At 48.6% G+C, this 18043-nt stretch overlaps 1 protein-coding gene across 1 annotated transcript in view; it reads right to left on the bottom strand.

Moving 5' to 3' along the window:
• Positions 1-14018: 14018 nt before the first annotated feature.
• Positions 14019-18043, bottom strand: part of TBX22 (T-box transcription factor 22) — a 6251-nt gene continuing 2226 nt past the window's right edge. Inside the window, exon 8 of the mRNA XM_035326442.1 lies at positions 14019-15757. Coding sequence (XP_035182333.1) covers positions 15147-15757 — 611 coding nt within the window. The 3' untranslated portion in view covers positions 14019-15146. The remainder of the gene's footprint in view (positions 15758-18043) is intronic.

Genomic DNA, 18043 nt, shown 5'->3' with positions numbered 1-18043 from the left:
TCAGCTCTCTTGCTGGTGATGTTGCAGTTCCAGGCACCCGCACGGAGCCCCAGCGAGGGACTTGAAACTCGCAGGAATGGCAGGCAGTCCCGCTCCGAGTGTTGTAAATTAGTTCCAGTCTCCACGAGACTGCTGTAACTAATTGATATGACCTGGAAGTGGATAAAGTCCATAACAGTAAGATCGACTTTTCCTCCAGTAATTTGACAAACAGAATCTTTTTTTTAAAGTCCCGCGTAGATGACATCCCCCATTTGTTCACTGCTGATGGACGTTGTTTCCGCATGGAAGTGATAATGATTTTCCAGATTTCTGCTGATTTGTATAGCAGGTGCCTTAATTTATTAATGCCAGAAGAAGGGAAGGATTCAATAGCAACAACAAATAAAGGATTCCTGGCAGTGACTGTATATCAAAGCCTTTGCTGATCCAGTTACGTCGCTGCAAGCGTTTCGCTGCTTACAAGCTTGATATCTCTATACAAAGTGTGTGGCTGTAGCAGTTTCTTCTGCAGAGATATTTCTATTTGTAAAAATAGGATTATTAATGTACTTTACCTAGTGGTAATTATTATGTTTAACTATGTCATTGCTTTTTTTAAACAAATATTTTAAATATGTATTTTTATAATATTTTTAATTACACAGCATTGGAAAGGTTTATTGTGATGCTTGGGAAATCTGGATGTTTTCTCAGGATGCTATTTACAGAATAGTACAAGTATTCCGCCTCCTGCTCTACAAAAAGCCACGTAGGAAGGCTGCTGGGCTGTTGCTGGAGGTCACTGATCATCTTTAGCTCATGGAAACTGGAAAACCTCAGCGTTTGTACGGGGTTGGACTCGCAGGGCGCAAGCTGATGGAACGGGACCTGTGAAATGGGAGCTGTATTAAGTGCTCAGCATTTCAGTGCCTCATTCATTTCAAAATGAATAATTTCAGGACATCACTGCAGGAGAGCACAGGCTGGTTTCTGCACAGGGGTTTCTGCAGTTGGGGAATCTCTCGGCGTGCCCCCAGCCCCCCGGCGGTGCCGGCCGCCCCTTCACCAGGGCTGGTGGGACGTGAACCCTGCTCCCCAGGGGTGAAAGGTTAGGGGACGTGTGTCTTGTTTACCTGCGCTTTTCAGATAATGTTTTCCTCTAATCTGTTAAGCAGACACACCATTTTGTCCCATGGCATACAACAGGAGCACTAATGATGCGCTTAATTACCACCAAACCCCAAATGAGTGACCGATGCCAACAGACAAGTGTCAAAGCAGTTTGTCAGCCCGGAGGAATTCAGCGAGGCTTCTCTCCCCCCTCTCCCCCATCTTTAATAGAAACATCTTCAGACAAGCGCTCTGATGTCTGCCTGATTCCCAAACAGCTTCAGCAGTGGGATTAAATCTGTCGGGTGGCTTTCGCAGGAGCCTCGACCGATGACGAAGGGAGAAAATAGGTATTTAAAAGTAAGAATGAAAGAGAATTAGTTTGATTCTTGTGAAGTTTTTTTTTGAAAAAACAACACAACCCCCCACAAAACGACAGATGCACAGATTTAATTCAACCATTTTATCCAGTGACTTTCAGCACTTCTGAGGCTTTTTTTTTTTTTCTTCTCCTGGAACTATGACATTTAGACATTTGCATGTTGTTGCATACTGAAGAAGGCATTTGGGCTTAATTTTTGGCACTGCTGCCGAGCTGTTGTGTACATTAATCAGCCAAGGTATGGCTCGGTTGCATGCTGTGCCTGGGCTGCTCTGCAGACAGAATAGGATGGAGAAGATACAGCAACACAGCTGCTAAGCATATTTAGCATCGAATAGTTAGTCACACTTCTGGCTTTTAATTGAATTACCTTTGACAGTGAACAGCAAACCTGGTGGGTGATCTACTAAATTAAACTGATGAATGGGCTCCCTAAAATCAATTAGCATAGAGGGCTGCGAGCATGAACGCATCCTGCTGCTCTGCAGGGACCCGAGCGGGGTTAGAATGACAGCAGCAAATGTGAGACAAAGTGAAAGCATGCATCTCCTCCCGCTGCTGACCTCTGCTACTGACATGAAAGCAAAACAGGGGGCTAACAGGAGCTGAAAGAATCTGCCAGTAAATCATTTAAGCTCTGCTTTGCAGAGCTGATACAGGATGCTTCCAAAGCGTTTGATTAATGCTGGGCAGTATATTAAAAGCAAGATGTGGTGGAGCAGGGAGGGTGCTGCGAAGCACCAGCCCTGGTGCACCGAGCCGCAAGAAATAGAGGGCTGCCCCGTGTGCTTCAGGTGCTCGAGGCACTGGGTAGCCAGGAGGAATTGGCTACCTTCCTTTATTTCCCTGGAGTGAGAGGGTCCTGGTGGTCGGCACGGAGCAGCGTTGGCTCTTTTGGCTGGCTGCTGTGCCTCGTGGCCCAGCCGGGCTGGAGGCTGCTCTGACCTCTGCCTCCGCGCAACCTGACTCCGCGCACCCTCAGCCCGAGCATGTAATGAGCTACAGATGCTGCAGATAGGATAATTAAATACACCAAAATATTCGAGGGGCTCTCAGGTTGTGACAAAGCGATAGGAGCAGCAAACTTGCTGGGGAATGCTGTCCCCCTTTCTGGGGGGGAGGTGTTGGAGCAAGCAGCGCCCTGGGCCAGGTGAGCTCTGCCTTGGGACAGAACCCGTGCAAATGCTCGATTTATTCAGCTTGAGTGTTGTCTTAAGTGAAGAAGACTCACTTTGGGCTATAAGCAGGTGAATCCCCCTCCCTGCAGGTTCCTGCCCTGCATCCCCCTTCCCATGGGTACCACCTTATGGGGTGTTCTCAGGGCCAGGGAGGGCGCAGCAGGACTTTGCTCCTCACCTTTGTGAGAGGAGAGCACGGCAACACCTCCTCCAGATTTTTTTTTTTCTAGGCAAAATGTAATTAAATAGCACTTCCTAAGGAAAATTTCTCCAGGAAGCCCCTCTCAGGAGCTCTGAGGTGAGCACAACGTGGTGCAGACCAGGTTGCTGCCCCTTCCCTCCAGGCTGGCATCTCCTTGCAGCCCTAGCACGCTGCTCCAGGACAGGGCGAAGCCACGAGGTGTCACGTCGTGCTTACCAAGAGGGACCACGGATGGAAGCCATCTCGGACAGCCCCAGGTCTGGGTTTCAAGCTGGCTGCGGTGCTGTGGGAAGAGCTGGAGGAGCCTCAGCCAGGAGACGAGAGGAGCCGGGACGAGCAGCCTTCAAACACAGCAGCCCGGGGCCCGTCCAAGTATTTGGCTTAAAAGGGATAAATGGGAGCACGGAGCCGAGCAGCGGGATCAGCCCCTCAATAGGATTTCATGGGTTTTTGAGTGATATCTGTCTTGATTCGAAAAACAAAAAGCAACGAAAAGACAACAACCGAAAACCTTCGCGGTGCACAAAGTGAGAAATGTGGCTTTAATTTGGGCAACTAATCACTTCCAGCTGAACCAGCCATTAAAAACAGTTGAAGAATTACAATGTAAATAGATTAATGCAGACAAAGCAACATGTGCACTATTCCATGTCTTCTTGTTACCTACAAAATACTTCAGCAGTGACACACTGTTAGTCTAAGCCACTTGTTAGGTTCTGTGCTAATCAGCTAAAATTAAATAAACATGACTGATAAAAACGAATGTTGTGTTTGAAAATTGATGCACCAACAGAATTTACTCCAGGAGATAATTACAGATGATTAAGTAACAAAGAAATAATTCCCCCAGCAAAGGGGAGAACCCCGCGGTGCAGCCAAGGGCCACGTCTGCGTGCGCCTTTCCTTTTTTCCGAGGGATGACCCCAAGCAGGAAGCCCTGCGGGCAGGCAGTGGGGTGTGGGACATCAATTTCCAAAGCAAAGCCACAACCAAACCCTTTGGGTGCTCTTCACTGGATTCTCAATCTCTTGCTTTGCTTATTGCTGCCTCAGTGACGTGCTGGAGCTTTGTAGACCTTGGTGTTCACCTGCAAGTGGCTTCCTTGCAATCTGTCCATTAAATTTTGTCCCTTTAAATTCTTGGTGTTGCATAGAAGTGAGCACAGGTGAATGGTACAGGTGAGAAATACGCTATGTTTCCAAATAACAGCTTAATTTCAAAAATAAAACCAATTCCCTTTGTCTTCAGAAGGAGAACAGATTAAGTTTGGTCCTCCAAAAGGGAAAATATTCTTCAGCATTTTTTTTAAACATTCATTCTTAAAGCAATTTATTTTTAACACAGTAATATTGACTGGATGCTTAAGAAAGGGTGTATTTTCCAAATTAAGGAGTAAATTTTTTTTTTGCATTTTTTTTTCAATTTTTCCTCCCCACAAGCACCTTGGCAGTAGCTTGGTGGGGACAGAGACATCCAAACGGTTGTCAGGCTGACAGAAATAAATAAATGAAAGTCGTCATTTGCAAAGCACGGGCCCTTAATTAATTGAACGAAAAGGCCCTCATTAGTCACAAGTGAACTTTATCATTGCCTCCCAGACGAGCAGTTCGTCCCGGGAACGGTAACAAGACACCCACCCAGGCTCGGGTTAGTGCAGGCGCCGTGATGTGACCGAACTGATGGCAGCTGCATGCTTTGCTCTCCCCCTGTCCCTCAGCACGGGGCCAGGGCTCAGCTCCTCTCCCAGCAGCCAGGGCGGGATGCTTACGTCCACCGCTGTGCAACATCACCGGTCTGTGCACGTTTGGGTTCGGCCCAGCCCCGTGGGGACACCGAGCAGCTCTGGTCACTCGGAGCAACCTCGATGTCTTCCCAGATCTTGGCTCTGACCACGTCCTGACAATTCTGCTTAGGCTGCACATAAAAATATACATTATTTGCTGCTGTAGCGCCCTAACACCTGTGTGAAGAAGATAAAAACCCTATTGTCATTTTTTTGGGGTGTATTTTAGATACCGACCCCGCTGAGGAGCCCCTCGAGATGCCCCCAGACACATGTCCAGGAGAGGTGGTGGGGAACCGAGCCCCTGGCAAGAGGGAGGTGTGAGCTGGGCGCGTGCTGAGCACATCAGTATTTGCAGGGCTGGTGCAGCCGAACACGTGCTGGATCCGAGGGCAGGGAGCGGTTCCAGCTGCCGTGAGTGCCGCCGACACCAAGAAGGGTTTTTCACACATTTCACTGCGTTAAGTGTGATGTTTTGTCACAGCTCCCTGCTGTATTAAATCGGCTCCCTCGCAGAGCTTAACGCAGGCATTTCTATGTCACGTCTCTGCTGTATTTTCTTTAGCACGTTCATATCCTTTAGTTCAGCTCCAAAGCTCACGTCCACGTTGAGCTCAGCCCCCCAGCCCCCGTGAAATGAAAATCACTTGGGGTGCAGGGGGGGAAGTGGAATATTATTCTTCACCCTGAATGGAAACGTTAGAAGCTGACTTCTGAGTTATACTTTGGGTTACTGAGATAGAACCGAGATTGAAACTGGCCCGGTGTTCCTGGAGCAGCCTGAAAGGCTCATTCCTGCAGGACCCTTCCCTGCCTGTGCCGAGGAACTCCCCGGCCATCCCGAAGGGCAGCGGGCAGGGAGCGGGGCCGGGCGGTGGGAGCAGCACGAGGGGCTCTCCCCGAGCGCTGATTGACGTGCGGGGTCAGGATGTGGAAAGCATTTGTTGGACCCTGTCAGATCCCAGGGAGCTGCTGACAGCTCGCGCCGCCGCTCGCTTCCTTCCCTCGCCGGCGAGATTTACGCCGCGATCAGCGGGTGCTAATTAAGCTCTGCTTCGTGGGGACAACCCCCCCACACCCTTAACGGGCACATTTAACTCTGGCCTTTTATTCTGCAGGGGCTAGACAGTCGGACTTCTTCGGGGGAGCATTGCTCTGTAAGGCTTTGAAATATTAACGCAAATCCGACGTGACGTGCTGCCAGCGTGCACGCCTCGAGCCAGCGTCGTGCAGCGGCACTCAGCGCTCCGCTGCAGACCATTAGCAATTAGCAGTCAGCCCGGGACGCCACGGATCGCCCACGACAGGCGATATTAGGGGACCTCTGATGGGAGCTGGGTCTCGTGCAGCTCCCGGGCTGGCCGAGGCAGAGCCGCGGGGAGAGGTTTTTGTGGGTTCCTGTCCAAGTGCAATTCAGAGCGTGCCAAAAAAACGTCAGCTGTGCCTCCGGACAGTGGGATGCCTGTGTGCTGCGGTGGGAAGGACGGGAGAGCTGCCCAAAACGGTGGGTTCACGGCTAATTTGGGCTGCTCCATTTTCACATGATCGTGGCCGAGCTTAAAAACCATTTGGGGAGGTGGTGGTGGTGGGGAGGTTGGGGAGGAGGGGTGCTGCTGCTGCTGCTGCTGCTGCTGCTCCGGCTCAGCTGGAGGCACCCAAGCTGCAAACTCGTCCCATGGCATGGGGACATTTTGTCCCAGTGTGTGCTTTGGGCCCGTGCAACAGCACCCATGGGTACACTGACAGCGGTGTTAGCCAAATGCTGCAGTCCCAAAAGCTGTGACGGCAGGAGGTGTTTCCCATGGCAGGATCAGACCTTTCCCTTTGCCAAGAGCTTGGGGCCAGGCACGGTGGGCAACCAAAAACAGGCTCTGAGCCCTCGCATGGCTCGGGTCTGCCCTGGCTGCCTCTCGCTCTCACCTCGATGCAGGGACAGTTGCTTGTCTTGCAGAATGCCTCCCCATCTGCAGATGCCTCAAACTCTGCAGCTGTAAATCAGAGAAATGTTCACCTCTGGGTTTCTGTGCCAGGAAAGGTAAAAATCCTCTATGAAAAATCAGTGCTGAAATCTAGAATCAATATACTCCAAGCCTGTATTTCAAAGTTGCTCCTGCTTTCAGAAAGAATTTGAATCTATCTTTTGTTTGCTAGCACTGTGGAGAGCTGTATTTTAACAAAATTGGTGCAAAAGGGGCTCCTAATAATAAAACTGCTGCTGTTATTTCAGAGGACAGCAGCCTTAGTGCTGTGTGCGCAGTGTGCCAAGGGTGAAGGAAGGGGGCACAGAGCTGCTGACAGAAGTGCTGGGAGCAGGCAGGACTTGCAGACACCATTCCTCACGCTTCTGATGTCCCAGCACCGCTAGACCGTGCCGCAGGGGTGTGGGAAATGCATTCCTGGATTGCAGCTCCCAGCTCCCTCCTTTCCCCGTGGCTTCAGCCCGCAGCCACCCCATGTCCCAAGGGGGACGGGGCTGGCGTCTGCCTGCCCCGGGGGGACAGTGCCAGGCAGACGGGGGGCAGGTGCACGCCCTGGGAGAATTACCAGCCTGGAGTAGTTCGATGGAGCTCAGTTTATCGATCGGTGCAAACAAGGAAAAAGCGTGTTGGGCTGAGATGATTGAATGCGATGGGGTCCTTTTTTTTTTTTTTGAAAGCGGTGAAAAATACCAAAGGCATGACCAACGAATTAATATGCAGCTTATAAACACGCTGCGGGGAAAAGCCAAGGGGAAGCAAACAAAAACCGAAATAGATTTATCTAAAAATGTTCCATGAAGCCAAGGAATCTGCTGATGTAAACACAGTAATTGAAACTGGCCACATGAAACAAAGCCTCGCTTTCAGTGGCACCTGGGAATGGTGAGATGGAAGTAATTCCTCTTTAATGAAGATATTGTTATGTGTTTGAGGCTTTCGACAGAGCAGCAATCTCCGCTGCCTGGGAAAAGCGTGGATTAAGTTACAGCGTGGTCCTGCTGGAGGAGGAACTCGCTGCTTTAAGCAAAACCTTAGCTTGCATTATCTGTTTAATGTGTTGCACGCCATTTGTGGCATAAACATTTCCAGTTCATTTTAATTTCATATCATAGGAGAATAATAAAGACAGCGGAGTTATTGGTCACAGCTGCGTGGATGTGGCAAATGTAACTTGAAGAATTGTTCTGTCAAAGAGACAGAGCCAGATATTATTGTTTTTTTCCCCTTACAGTCTTGCCAGCAGTTAAATGTGGGATTTTATTAAAAATATTTATGTAATTAAAATCTATATTCTTGAAAGTCTTTATAGCAACTGGAGTTAAACCAAAACAACACATTTACATTCAGATGTTGTCGGCTTGTAACAATATGACTCTGGTTTCGGTTTGAAAGCAAAAAAAGAGCTTTTTAGCTGAAGTCTGAAGGTTAATGCATAGGTAGCTTTGAAATGTGCAGCGATTCAAGCAGCTTGGAAGGATGACTTTTCTAGGAAATGCTGAGTCCGGGGCGCGGTGCGTTCTGAGACTGAAAAACAAGTTTTATTCAACACCCGTGGAGCTGAAAAACAAATGACCAAGATCTCATCTGCTGTCTGTCAGCACGATGCGTTGCCCCTTGGGCAGCCCAGTCCTTCCCTTCCCATCCCTACCTCCAATTTTTTTTTTTTTACCTCCTCTAATTTTGGGGAAGTGGTGGCCAGACCCTCCCCGCCTTCGCTGCTCCAGTCCTGAAGCAGAAACAGGGAATTTTGCACCGCTTCCAAAAGCGAAGGAAATTCCCCTGGCAAAAAAGCAGACTCAACAGCAACCCAGAGCCACGTTCTTTTTCTTTCCTTTTCTTTCTTTCTTTTTTTTTTTTTTTTTTTTTTTTTCTTGAAGCTTTGTCCAGTAATAAACAACTGTTTCAATCTGCTGCTCTGATCAAAAGAAATGTTTTAATCAATCCCAGGCAAAATATCATGCTATTATGTTATCACTGGAGCAAATCATCAAAAATACAAAACAAAAATATCAGCTTAATACGCTCCAGATCAGGAATGTCTTGAAGAAACTCGCCTTCCTCGCAGGTGTGTCCTATTTTAAGAAAAAAGACAGCAGAATTAGAGCGTGCAGGCTGGCTTTGGGGCGAGCATGGCTGTCAAAGCAGAAACTGCGAGATCAAAACTGACCAAGCACAATTACTGGAAATAAAGCGCTCAGAGTGCTTCCCCCTATCCCGCGTATGTTTTGATTATTTTTTTAAACTGACAAATTGTCTTAAAATCACCCATCCGTGTTTTCACCTGCTGCACAGCAAATCCTCCTCGTGGCGAGGCCTCTAATTTTCTTTCCTGCCATTAGACAACGAATTGCTATTCCTGGGCTCGTTCTGCCTATCAAGGGGAAAACGTTTCCGTGCTCTTGGGCGTTCAATCCTCCTGCCGATGCGCTACCAACGGGTTCTCGATGCCAGCGGGAGGGAGGGGAAGTCTGCGGGCGAGCACCGGCTCCGTGCTGCCCGCACTGGGGTCGGTTTCACCCCACGAGGGGCGAACCCACCCCCGTTTGTGGGAGCCATCCCTGCCACCGAGCTGGAGCAGAGCTGCAGCTCGTTTTCCTTTATGGGCTGTTCTGCGTCCCGGAGACCTACCCGGTGAAATTCCTCCTTTTTACGGCCCGTGACTCCAGCTGCATGGGGTGATACTCAGAAACAATTTAGAAGTACGTTTTATTTCTATCACTGGGGGAGCGCTGGCTTGGAGCCGCCTTATGCGTGTCTCCGTGGCCGGGGAGCTGGCAAGGCCCGTCTTCGGGATCAGCAGCTAACGGGAAGGCTTTCGGGGCTCGCATCGTGCTGAAGGGCTCCTGACTCCTCTCAGGTCTTCCCCACGTGGGGAGGCGCAGCCCTCCAGCGCCACACAACAGGGCTTGACCCAAAACCACTTTAGAAAGTTGGAATATCAGCCAGGAGAGGAGAAACTGCCGAGGCAACAGAGCTCTAGCCAAACCAACCCTTCCCCATCCTCTTCCTGAAATATCTCGTGGCAACGTCTTCTCATCCGCAGTTCTGCCGCAGAGAACGCCCAAGCCAAGCCAACACGAGGAGCGTCGGCACTTCAGAGCGTGAAGGCCCTGGAGACATTGGGTTTCGGGCTGAGATGAAGTCTCGGGGGTCGCTTTGCTTTGATTAGCTTTAATCTGGAAACTCTTCAGCAAATAGAGCTCTGTTTCTTCCAACAGCCCGCCGCTCACCTAAATACTGGTAGTGCTGAGCACTGAAGCAGAGGGGGCTGATGTTATCCGCCTGAATAGCCCCGATAGAGACATTAGCCTGTTTTTATGAAAGCCAAAGGCCAAATTCATATTTATCTGAGCTGCAGCAAAACCTGGCTTATATCCTGGACATTACAACATACTGTTTCAATCTATGTTTTTATTAGCAATATTGATAACGCTGGAAGAAATACGATACAGGAAATGGCTTATCAACTTCAATTAATTTTACGGTTAAGACTTTTAATGAAGATAAAGGAAGAAACTGGTAAAGCTCTGAATCTAAAAGTGTTGTCAGTGCACAGAGGAGAGGGATGCTGAGAGCGATGCTGAGCGGTACCTGCTCGTCCCGGAGCAGGCAGCTGAATATTCATGACAGTTTTTACCCGATAGAAGAAAATTGGTTGGTGGTCAATGCTTATAAGACCATTAGTTTTCCACTTTAAGATTGCCAGCATTTTGCTGGGGGTGTACGCAATGATTTACTGGAAAACTGTGGAAATTGAGGTATTTGTGTGAGCCTGAATAAAAACTGTATGGTGCGGGGGCATTTGTGCCTGTGACTTGTACCTGTGCCTGTAAAGCCCTGGGGAAATGCTCACAGGGGAGCATTTTGTATTCCCTCACCGGGTAATTTTTTTTATTTGTATTTATGAATTATACTTTTTTTTTTTTTTTTTTTTTTTTGAGCCTGCATGGAAGGTGTGTGGTGCCAGTGGTGGATAAATCAGCCCAGCCACCTGGATTGCTCCCTTTTGTCCTGCTATCGAAAACACCCACAAAACACAATCCCACCCTCAAATTTAGCAAACCGCCATAAATTTGCAGGGCCTTTTCTGCAGCGTATTTAACATCTGTCAAGGGCAGGGCCTCCAAGGCATTTAAAGAAACATATGATGGAAGATGATGGTTCCAGCTGCCGAGCATTTGGGGTGAGGTGGATGCTGCCAGGGCAGCACACAGCCACCCTAACAGGTATCGTGGTCCCTCCCTCCGCAACTCTACTGATGTTTAATGCCACGTCCCTTTGACAGTATTTCAAACCTTCCTGGTGAGTGGAAAAACAGCAAGCATGTCTTTATAAACCTAAATAAAGAAGTGAATTTCTGCTGGCTTTAGGTCGCAGGTCTGTGGTGAAGGGGTAGGGCAGTGACCATCCCCAGAGCATCCCTGGAGCATCAGCATGGGTACCCACAAGCAACCCCACCGCTCCGTTGCTCTTTCCTCCCCTTTGCAGCCGAGGCCCCGTTTTGTTTGCAGCCTGACTGGAAGCAGATGGACCTGTCAGGGATCGCTCAGGCAGGTGAGCAGAATTGGGCTGATTAGCTGCTAAGTGCTCCCAGCTGCCCGCCGCGCACGGAGGAAATTGTTGGAGCTGGGACCCAGCTCCGAGAGGAGATCTGGAGCCAAGAAGGAAAAAGTGGATTTGAACGAAAAGCTGCTCCCTCAAAATCTGAAGGAGTGAAGCTTTTACGATAACAGAAAATGTCTGAAAACCTCTTTAGTGCATCCAATATATCTTCTGACTTCAGAGAGGCAGAAACCATCCCAAACCCCTGCCCCTGTCTCTGGCTTTGTTCAGGAACTGCCTCTTCAGGCAGCAAATATTACTTTTACCTGGGGTTTTCCCTTAATGTCGGTGTTTTCCTCTCCAGAAAGGTCTTGAATTTTACTTTCTGGTTTGTGTCGTTTGATTTATAAGCTCAAAGGGTCCCTCGCGAAACCTGGAATACTTCTTCTGCTTAATTGCCACAATAAACTCCAAGCTCGGTGCTTTCGGAGAAGCAATCTGCTTCATGCGGAAGGAAACTGTTTGATGTAAGGAAGCAGACGGTAGGTTCTTCTCATGAATGTCACCGGAGGGACAGAGAGGAGAAGTGGATTTATAAATAACCATAAAATTCAGAAACTACACAAGCTCAGAGAAAGCTCTAGTAAGCGTGAGCAGCTTGCAGGGTAATACCCAACATCTGCAAGCAGCCAGGATCGTTCCCAGCAGCTCCGAGGGCTGCATCCAGGCTGCCCGGCACTGCTGTAACTCCTCCGGGGCCAGGAGGCTGCGAATTGCACGGACCCAGCCCCGTACGGGACAGGGTGCCCGGGGCCTGCACCCCAAATCACAAATCATGGGGTAGCAAAAGGTGGCTAGCATGTCACGGTCTTGTGGACAGGTTGCAAGGAGGTTTTTTTTCTTGTTTGCTGTAAAATGACTTCACACAAACTAGTGGCAGGGCTGGTGATTTCAGAATGACGTGGTCGGACGCAGCACCTCCCGTTCAGCTTTGTTATCCCCACTTTACAAGAGTCGCTGCGCATTTTGTGCGTTCGGTGCACACAAATCTAAGAAGAAAGGACGCACAAATGCTGCGGAGTCATCTGTTTCTTATAGTGTGTGTTTACATATTAATGTGCAATACAAATTTGTAAACATGAACATTTGAAACTTTCGTAGGAACCGATACTGGCCTTTTCCCTTTCTGTAACTTTATTGGAACAACATGTCCGATGTGGCCTGAGCCACACATGTAAATAGTTTTAATACTGGATACATTTCAAATGTTCCGTGTGCTTATTTGTTCTGGTCTACATTGCTAGCCAATCCTCGTTTGTTTTGCATAATTGTGATACAAATTATCATCTAATTACAGACCAAACCTCAAAAGATCAAATGTAAACTAAGGCACTTCTATCAGTGCGGCTCCATCCAACGCTCCCTCTGCGCATTTGGCCAACTTTAAACTTCTCCGATGCGTCCATGAGATTTTGGTGAGGCTGGACAGTAAACTGCCCATTGATTAAAAACATTATTGTTGTTTTTATATATATATATTTTATTTTTGTCTCCGTGGTTTTTAGATCAGCCTCTTGCTGTTTGAACACCAAGCCCATCCCACGTCCCAGCGCGGAGGACAAACGCGGCGCCGTGAGCGCTGCCGGTTTCATTTGCCGAGCTCTGTAAATGTGATCAGCTATCTGGGAGTAACTTCAGGCTTCTCTTGGGAAAGGTCAGGTGGCTAACAGCTGAGATTGCTGAGCAAGTTCAACCTGTCTGAAAAACTTTGCTTCTTTTCTCCCTGTTCCCATTAAACCATAGCAAAGTAGTAACTGTGTTTATGTTCTTATTCACCACCTATGTCCAGAAAACTGAGAACTTTTGCAATTGTCACAGGTCTCCAAATCATATTAAAGGGAGGAAGCACAAAGCAGCACATAACGTATGTGCATTTACAGGCACGTGGTCTCACCTGAAGTGCTGACCTCGGTTTCCCCAGTTTCACATTTAATAAATAGTGATTTATTATACCGATGGTGATGGCAACATGCCTGACTTCCCCGCTAGAAAGTTCCCCACTTTCTGTGCCATGCAGGCTACTTTGGGCGCAGTTTGTCTCACATAAGCAGAACCATTACGGCATGGTATGAACAAACCCAGCGAATGAATTTCCACCGAGAGCATCGCCGCCTCCGCCCAAAGCCTCCCCGGGTCCCCGGGTTCCTGAGCAGCGCTGCCGTGGGTCCCACTGCGGGGGGGAATTTGCTCAGCTGCAGTAGATGGGATTTATCTGACCTGAATTCAAACAGCTATTGTTATAAGATTGTCTGTCCTGAAAAGAGCTATCCATCATCGGTCGAGTCTTCGGCTAGACAAACACTGGCTTTTTGGATCAGCAGCTCATGGCCGGCAGCTCTGGAATATTTTACGCAACTGCTGCTATTTGGAAAATTGGACATTGCCCCCTGCATCCACCCGCAAATCCGTGACTGATCGGGAAGAGCCTCCCAGCAAGCACGACCACGAGCAGAGCGCCCAGCCCTGGGGATCGCCCCGCATCTCGCAGGACCCGTGCCAGCCTCGCCCACCGGCAGTGAGTGACAGCTTGGAAACAAGGACTCCCAGAGGAAAAAACATTCCTTTTTTTAAATAAAAACAGTGAGATAAACTGCTAAGGAACAGCATGAGAAAGCAGGTTTGCACAGACTGTTTGGCGGGGCCGGCGGGGCTTACCGCTGCACGCTGCTGTCACCCGGGGCTCTGGCTGCTCCAAGCACGTTGGGGAAAGCAGTGCTGGCTGATTTTAGCAAAGTCTCGTGAAAGTAAAAGTGTGACTTTTTGTTATTTGAACCACTTGTTCTGTTCTTAATTTGGTGTCTGCCGTGGATGAAAATAAAACCAGGACTCTGATACCGGTTTTGATTCTTAAACCTACGTTTAATCCCTATATATTGCTGTGTTATGTTTGTAAATACAGGATTCTCTTATCTTAATCCCAAAATACGGCTGGCCCCACTCAAGCACTTTTTTCAAATCTCTGTCATATATTGAGTGATAAAACTGGCTTCAGGTACGGACTGAGAGCTGATCAGACAAAAAATATAATCTGTGCCCCGATTTATTGCGAGTTACTTTGTGCCCCTGGGACTAGAGATTATTTACAGGAATAACAAGAATATCCACAGGTTATAATAAAACAAACAGGACTTTCGGAAGGGATTTCCAGTCTTGTGCTTTGGGGCTGGTTGAGCTGCAGCTCTCCAGAAACAACCCACGTTCTCCAGCAGCTTCAGGAGGCATTTTTCCCTGCCGAGGTCTCTGAGCCAAGCCCCCCGGTGTGGACCAGACCTGGTGCCCTGCTCCTGGCAGCACGTGGCAGAGGGGCTCCGGGCTCCGTGCCACAGCCCCTGGTCGCTTGTCCTGTTCTCCTTCACCTCGGCAGCAGGGCCTCGGCTTCACGTTCCTGCTCTGAGAGCCGAGTCACCCTGGTCCTGGAGCACCGAGGCACTTCCACGTGGTTAATCGGGACTCAAGGCAGCGGCAGAGCACGCCCAAGCGCCTGGCCACGCAGGGCACCTCGAGGCCTCAGACAGCCCCTCTGGGTTTCGTGGAAAATCTCCAGTGGGATGAGCTCACAGGGCTCTGAGCTAACTAAAGGAAAGCTAGATAGTTTCAGGAAAACGTACTTGTGGAAGTGTATACGGCTACGTTCCCGCTTCAGAGTGCAAATATGAAAAAGGTGACTGTACAGCTCGCTCTTAACCTACAACCGTGACATAAATACCACCAACAGGTATCGCCTTGCTGCGGATCATCGCAAATCCTCGCTCCCAGATCCTCCACACTCCTGGCAACACGACACATTTGCCCACCAAAAATGATCGGCCTAGACAGAGCACTCCTGCCCCATGCAGTATTTCGTACTCAGAAACTAGCGAGCCCCTGGGTATGGCTGAGGAACAGGCTCGCTTTACACGCCAATGCTTAGAGATATTACAAAATCCCACTAAAGGCAATGGTTAATTGTCGAGTGCCAGTTAGAGTGATTACATCTGCCATCTCTAAAAGAAGCTGGAATGCTGTCACTCACTTTGAAATGGCTTGCTGCATTCATCAGTCTAGATGGCACGGAGAAGTTATAACCGTACAAGCCATATGGAGGATGTAAAGAACAATTAAGTGCTTCCCGAGCAATGGGACTTGATGGGAAAATGTTTCCAGATGCATGTAATCCATACAGCATTTGACTAGCAGAACTGGGTACTTGAAGGCACTGCCCGTTCAAGTCTTCGGATTTACCATTTTTCAGGCTTGTTATGCCGAGGGCAGAGAGTTTGGGCATATCCACCATGAAGTGGGGCAAAGCCGGCGGGCTGGCGCCTCCCAGTTTCTCGTGGCTTGGGAAGACGAGGGACTGCTGCCTCAGGAAGCTCGCGGGGCAGATCTTGTAGTAGAGGGGCAGGCTGAGGCTGTGCAGGTAGGTCTCGGGGCACGGCACGCCGATGTTGCTCGCTGACAGGTGGAAGGCAGGAGGGGAGCACGACGGGGAAAGCAGCGGGTTGAGAGGAGAGGGCGTCCCACCGCTGGAGGTCACTGGAGAAGAGCTGGAGCTCCCACCTGGAAACAGGAACAGAAATCACCCACAGTGATGGCCGCAAACACGGAGCCCTTGGTGGACTCCTGCTCCCACTGCATCTCCCTGCTGCTGTGCTCCATCCCAACACAAAGCAGCCCCAAAGTCAACTCGTGGAAAATGGGAAGGCGTCCCCATAAGTTACACATTGCTGTTACTTGGTGCTTGTCTAAGAAATATTCAGACCTGTCCCATGCCATTAATTTGACTGGGAGAACGATGAGGCTCAGTTCCACACCAACAGGTACCTGCTGGGTCCGCGCCTCGCTGTACGACCGATAACCTTCTCCTGTTATGCACACACCGCTGCCATTTGCAGTTCTCCATTTTTCGTGCAAATTACAGGCAGCTTTTCCCCCACGTATATAAGGACAAAAAAATGTATTCAGCCTGACGGAGGATTTTTTGTACCTTCCTGCTCACAGGAATTGACTAATTTTGCCTTCCCATGCAATTTGAAACACACACTCAACTCCTCGAGGTGTCTGCTGGAGCCTTAAACGCACATGTCATTTTGACATTCTCTTCTCCGAAACGAATCAATGGACACTTTCATAATTTGGTCAAAAAGCGACACTGGCTTACTTCACATGTGCGAGTGCTCTTGAGGCTGCTCGTGTGTGTAACACCACTGTTGGGCACCGCGCCTCTGAGCAGCACCCGGAGCGGCAGCTCCTCGGTCATCACCACGCTCTTTTAGAGGCTTTCCCCCCGCCTCTTATTTTCATTTCTTACCAAAGACAGCTAGTATATGAAATCTAACCAAAAAAAAAAAAGGTAAAAAAATACCCACCACCAACAGAATAAACAAATAAATACAAAATAAAAAATAAAAAACAGATTGCAGACTTGGTGCAAATTAATTTTGCAAGCTCCCAGCTGGCGGAGGATCCCCCAGGTCGGGTAAGCACTGGCAGCACCTCTTCGCAATAGCCCTGGAATGCTCTATTTTAATGTCTCGCCCCTTCGCCACTGATGTCAGCGGCTGCTTGCGGACTGACATCGGTGGGAGAGGACGCAGGGAGCTGGGCTCCTCCTGGTGCACACATCCTGACGGCTTCCCAGAATCTGTGGGCTTTCGGACATGTAAGAGGGTGCAACAAAGCCAATATTTGTGAGTACAAGACAGCATATGAGTGCCTGTGCAGCTAGCTAGAGCATGCATTCTTGCTCTAGGCAGCACTGACTTCAAGGTATCCTAAGCTGTAGCATCACACAGCTTCCAGCACCAGCTTGGGACTGGGGATAATGGTGGAAAGCACAAAGCAGCCCAAATAGCTGACCCTTTCTGCTATTTCTACAAGGCTTAAAAATCCCATTTTTGTGTCAATTTTTTCTTCAGCTCATCATTCACACTTCCTTTTAATTTGACTTCTGGCTTTGGGGATTCAGGATTTCTATTTCAGCTTTTTTTTTTTTTTTTTTCCTTTCTTTTCTTTCTTTTTTTTTAAATTTTTATTTTTCAGAAATGCAGTTTTCTTGTTAGTGCAAATGGGGATTTTGTTATATTTACATCATTCCAGAAAATTGATCCTTAGGAAAAATATGTTACATGCAATTATGGTACGATTAGTAAAAAAACAAATCCCAGGAATCCCTGATATTTTAGCATCTGTATGATAATAACTGCTAAAGCTGTGCTGGTTTTCTCTTTCCTCACTGCAGCCCGTCCATCAGCTCCTCTCCCTCCTACCACTGCCTGCCCAATAAGTTCAAAAGGAGCTTTTTACTTTGGAAATGTTTTTTTTTTTTTTTTTTTTCTATTAAAATAAATAAATAAATAAATAAAAGTAGCTCTCTTTACAATCTGGTAAACCTCTTAATTTCTCCAGAGCCCGATTTTTTCTCTCTGCATTTTTACGGCCGTACAGCACGATTTTTTTTTTTTCCCCAGCATTTTCCTACAGAGACCGGAGTGATTCGGTGTGCACCAGTACAAATTTGAACAGCTGGTAACATAAAGGAAAGTAAAACTGGCACCTTTAACCCCAAACCGAAGAGCTCCAGGGTGCAAAAGCTCTGTCGGTTTTTCCTTAGCTGCTGTCAAAAACCGCTTTACAGTAACACCTCCGGAGGCTGTCGGGGGCTCCCAGGGGGCTGTAAGAGCCCCCCGCGGGTGCCAGCCGGGGCAGTTTGTGCCCAGCACCTCCTTGCCCCGCGTTGAGGGGCTGCGGGAGTGCGGCACTGAAGCGGGCGGCCGCTTTCCCTCCTGCAGGAAGCGCATTTTTGGGAAAAAAAAAAAAAAAAAAAAAAAAAAAAAAAAAAAAAAA

Source organism: Oxyura jamaicensis, chromosome 4 (genome assembly GCF_011077185.1).
Source record: "Oxyura jamaicensis isolate SHBP4307 breed ruddy duck chromosome 4, BPBGC_Ojam_1.0, whole genome shotgun sequence".
Lineage (NCBI taxonomy): Eukaryota > Metazoa > Chordata > Aves > Anseriformes > Anatidae > Oxyura > Oxyura jamaicensis.
This window is presented reverse-complemented; position numbering and strand designations above follow the sequence as displayed.